The 4,883-nt window shown below is 35.7% G+C and overlaps 1 protein-coding gene across 1 annotated transcript in view; it reads right to left on the minus strand.

The window, feature by feature from the left end:
• Nucleotides 1–4,221, minus strand: part of LOC110101260 (diacylglycerol kinase 4-like) — a 34,760-nt gene extending 30,539 nt beyond the window's left edge. The window contains exons 1-2 of the mRNA XM_028699125.1: nt 3,634–4,221; nt 1,986–2,108 (exon numbers count right to left, since the gene is read on the minus strand). Of these exons, the coding sequence (XP_028554958.1) occupies nt 1,986–2,108; nt 3,634–4,029 (519 nt within the window). The 5' untranslated portion in view covers nt 4,030–4,221. The remainder of the gene's footprint in view (nt 1–1,985; nt 2,109–3,633) is intronic.
• Nucleotides 4,222–4,883: the final 662 nt, after the last annotated feature.

The following is a 4,883-nucleotide window of genomic DNA, read 5'->3' on the forward strand; positions in this document are numbered from 1 at the left end:
TGTCGAAGCCTGATTTCCTCGAAATACGCGTTGTCTCGAAATTTATGTCACTCATTAGGATGATCCAAATTGAATAAATAAAATACAATTTTTGAGTATTTGCAATGTTCTGAACATAGTGACGATGTCCGTTTGTTGATCCGACATCGTTTGATCAGTCTCGTGCTTTAATTTCGGGTGTCGGTCGTCTCTTTTGACTAATCTCATCCGATTCAATTATAAGGGGCCTCGACCTAGCAGAATTCAGTGTCCTGATCGCAACGATACCATCCATTTGGCATTTGGATGTCATTTGACCCCTTAAGTGGCGTGTTTCATCAATGCACATATTGCTTTATTTACCAATTTGAGTCTTTTCTCGCATGGTCTGATGTATAGGGGTCAATCTCATCCGATTCAATTATAAGGGGCCTCGACCTAGCAGAATTCAGTGTCCTGATCGCAACGATACCATCCATTTGGCATTTGGAGGTCATTTGACCCCTTAAGTGACATGTTTCATCAATGCACATATTGCTTTATTTACCAATTTGAGTCTTTTCTCGCATGGTCTGATGTATAGGGGTCAACCCCCGTAGTTTAGCCAACATATCAAATTTAAATGTATGATAATTATTTATTTAACTGATTTGACATGAAAAATAGTGGAAATTTGGGACACAAAAAGTATAATGCAGCAAACTCTAACACATAATTTAGTATTTTGTTTGTGTTTACTAGGACAATTCTGTTAAGAAAATCCAATTACAAAGCAAACAATTTCCTTATTTTTTGGAACTTCCCTCTCGAATCAGTTCAAACCTTAATAAAATGGTCAAATACGACATTTGGTTCTGTTCTTAGTGTAGGTAGACAATGCTGAGAAACATTTTTTATAAAACTTAACAAATTTGAGAAATTTGCTGACAACCTTGCTGTAATGGCCCTTGAATCAAGAGTTTGCATTTTTCTTGAGGGAGAATCCAATGCATGATGATCTCCTACTTACAAATGTGGGGAGGAGTTAATGCACATATCCTTACCAACAAAAGTTAAAGAGGTTGAATCCAATTGCATTGTCCTTGAAAAAGCAAAAAAAAATTTGCACACCTTTTTTATTTCAAAAAAAGAGTGAAAAGTATGCTGATGTGATGTGGAGTCATAAATTTATGTTTGTTGAACCAATTGCTCTGATTTTAAAATTTGCATATTTTGGCGAAAACAGCTGCCTGATGGCAGATTAATCCAGTATATCAAGAGTTTTATACTTCTCGAGGAACCCATTGGGTTCTTGTATTTTCCTTTTGTAGCTAAGGATTATTTGGAATGAGTAAGAGGATTTAACATTTACATTTCAAATGGATCTATTACTTTTAACAAAGTATCTATTTTCTTGCTACTAACTTGCATTTTACAAAGCATTATACTTAAACTGTGAAAGTCATTCATTTAGGGTGATTTGAACCATTTTCTTAAGCATTAAATTCATTTTTGTAATTATATTTGTACGCTTGCTATGTAGCTATATTCTATTTGAGTTAAGACTTCATTTATTTGAAAGTGAATTCCTTCAACAAAATCCATTTCTAGCCCTCTGACCATTTTTTTTACATGATCCAAGTGCACTAGCGTGTGTAGAATTCCTCATGAGACCTGAAACGAATCTTTGTCACAGTTTTACTCATTCAGACAGATGATTCGTTCTTTGGAACCCCTCCCTCCACACATACACACTTGGCATTAATTTATACACTTCCAATATTGCTCGGGCCAACCCAACACCCACCCCCCCCCACCCCCACCATAATAAACAATGATTTCACATACCCCACCGCCACCCCCTTTGCTAGAACCCATAATAAACAATGATTTCACATATTGCAAGCATACGCCTGGCGGACATTCAGAATATAAACATCTGATATATGATCAATCAAAGAGCAAAGACCACTTCAACAGGCAAAGCATAAGGAAAAACTAATTACCAATCAAATTTACCAACATACCATAACCCTCATATTATCACGAGTGGATCTGGCACAATGGTGACCAAGATCAGCCAATTTCTCCAAGCAGGCTAAACCATATTGAACAAAATCAGAAGGCTTCATCTCTGCAAGATCAAAAACCTGCAACATGGAGCCATTCTTCACTTTGGGTTGTGCAAATCATTAAAATGTTCTCTAGTTTCCTCACAGCACAAGAGTCAATTTTAGAGCATATATATAGACAACATATACATGAGGATAGTTCAAATATTGAAAAACTTTGGACTTTCTAGTAATTGTGTTTTCATGCATAAACTTTTGAATACTAAATTCCTATATAATATTAAGAAAAGAGTATGCCTAATTTTGTAATATCGAAGTGTCAATCTAGAAATAAATACAATGAATCACTAACTATATACGAGATCATGCACCATAACAAAAGAATAGAACACCGAAATTTACATTTTTCAGCTTAAATAAGTCTATGCTCACAGGAGAAGAGACAGAATATGATTCACTAACAAATAAGTCACAGTCAGAACAAAATCAAACTTTTCTTTGATTCTCCAATTTGTGATGTTTCACAAAAGTTGTTAAATTTAACACATCACTACATGTTGTCCACTCTGCAACAAAGAGTCCACGGACTCTTTTTGTCTTCAAAACAGCCAAATAAAGGAATTAGCGTCATCAGAAAACTTGTATCCTACAATTCTTACTGAGAGGATTAAAGTATATTAAATTCTTTCTTAAATCCCAGTGCATACCTAACTTCAACCAATGAAATAGTCACACTATCATATACCATCAACTTTATAATGTCCAAACGTCCAATCTTACACACAGCTATGTTTCATAGCGGCTAGAACTTAGATAATATGTAGAAACATTCCAAAATGTAGCAAGGTAAACAGTACCAACTTACAACGTTGCAAGTTCAAGAGTTTGTAGATTATCCTCTTTTTGTGCGCGTATGATCTATGTTAGTTTTTATTGAAAGCTGCTTCTAAGATCCTTATTCATTGGATTATTGTTCTCACTGTAAATTACTCACCACTTTAGCTTATTGGTTATACATGAGAAATGCTAGTTTTTGGTTGAACGTATTAAGCTCTCAGCACAAGTAAACTCTAACGAGAACCAAATAATGATTATGAAATCAAAACTTCTCTCTAACATATGGAAGTAATAATGAGACGCATTCTTCCACTAAACTAGAAACACAATTTTTCTTCCATATGTATTGCGTCCAAAGACAAAAAAGTTCCGCTCTTCCCTTAAATCATCCGAAGATCTCCAAATTAATTATTAAAGCTCTAACTCATATATGCATTGTCTAGCTTCTCTATGAAATAAAAATAACAAGAAATAATATATATTATCAAAAACACAGCCTTCACAAATCTTAATGAACCAACCAATTACGACCAAATGATTTTATTTTGCTCCACTAGGGAGCTTCATTCCTACCAAATTACAATCCCGTTGTAAATGAGATTATCATTCAAATCGAAATAGTATGAGAAAAACCAAAATCGGACGTCCCTAGAAAATTCTCCTTCGAGAGATGTAAAAAACTACTATTATATGAAATCAAACAAGTCCCAAACTCAACCGACAAAAAAAAAATTTAAAATCAGTTAAGCTAGAGAAGGAACACAACCTGCTCCTGGCCAATCAATTCGATGAGGCGGCCCTTGACGATGGGTCCTAAGCGCCCTCCGCTACGCGAGTTGACAAATACCACAATGGGGGCTTCCGGGCACACGTCAATCCACCCGCTCCCCAATGTCGAAACCCCCGTCATGGCCTCCGCAGCAGCCCTAGCGCTGGCCACCGGATCCTTACTCCGCATTGCCTCCACCATAGCAGCACGAAGCCGTCCGGGGATCAAGATCCGCCGCCGCAGATCATCCCAGTCAACCCGCAGCCCGGCCGCCACCCCGCACCCCTTGAACCTCTCCACCATTGACGCCCTCGCAGAAACCCTCGCCGGCGTCTCCGCATTCTCTCCCTCGATCAGTAGGTCCTCCGGCTCGCTTACGAAGAACCGCGCCATCCCCGCGAAAGATCCCGGCGCGAAGGATCTGAGAAGAGAATTTAATACTGGAATAAAAAACTTGAATCGATCGAGGCAATGGTAGAAATTATTTTCATCATTAGTTAATCTCTCGAAGAGGAAGCCGACGGCCGGAAATTTTCCGGTGGAAGAGCTCCGCTTTCCCGCTGGAACTCCGTTTTAGACGCCCAAAGTTTGTTATAAGGGGTTTTACAATCAAAGTTATCTCATTTATATATTTAACACGAGATTTTTAGTATTTAACTAAATAACACCCAAAATTTTAAATAATATAAGAATAATATAAAATGTTTTGTTTTATAGAATTAAAATTTTAAAATATTAATTTTTCTATTAAATGCTTTTGTTTTACTTGCAATAATTAGCAAAAACAATCTTATGAAGATTTGGACTTCACAAATTAAAAATGGAAAATGCATAAGAAATACATCAAAACCTAAATTGAAAGGCATGATATAAGGTAAAATTATTTAGCAATAATTGTAATTTTTTCTTCCATGTATTTTATATATACAAATAAATGATGTTTATTGTCTTGAGGATGGTTAGAAATTAGTCTTGATGGGAAAAATCCTTTGACACAAAAAATAATTTATCTAACTCCAAAAAAATTCAAATAAATCGATTAAAGTATAGTTTGAAGTTTCATGATATTAATTAAAGAACCATATGATCTATGAATTTTGCTATGTTTAAAATAAAATCGAGCATCTAAATTAGAGGAATATAATGAGCCCAAGATTGCTTAATTCTAATATTACCAAGGCACATAAACAATTAAAAATGGCTTAGGATCAAGTAAATTAATACGAATAATCTAATGGAGTATTTTA

This window comes from Dendrobium catenatum, unplaced genomic scaffold, assembly GCF_001605985.2.
Source record: "Dendrobium catenatum unplaced genomic scaffold, ASM160598v2 fragScaff_scaffold_1220, whole genome shotgun sequence".
Classification (NCBI taxonomy): Eukaryota; Viridiplantae; Streptophyta; class Magnoliopsida; order Asparagales; family Orchidaceae; genus Dendrobium; species Dendrobium catenatum.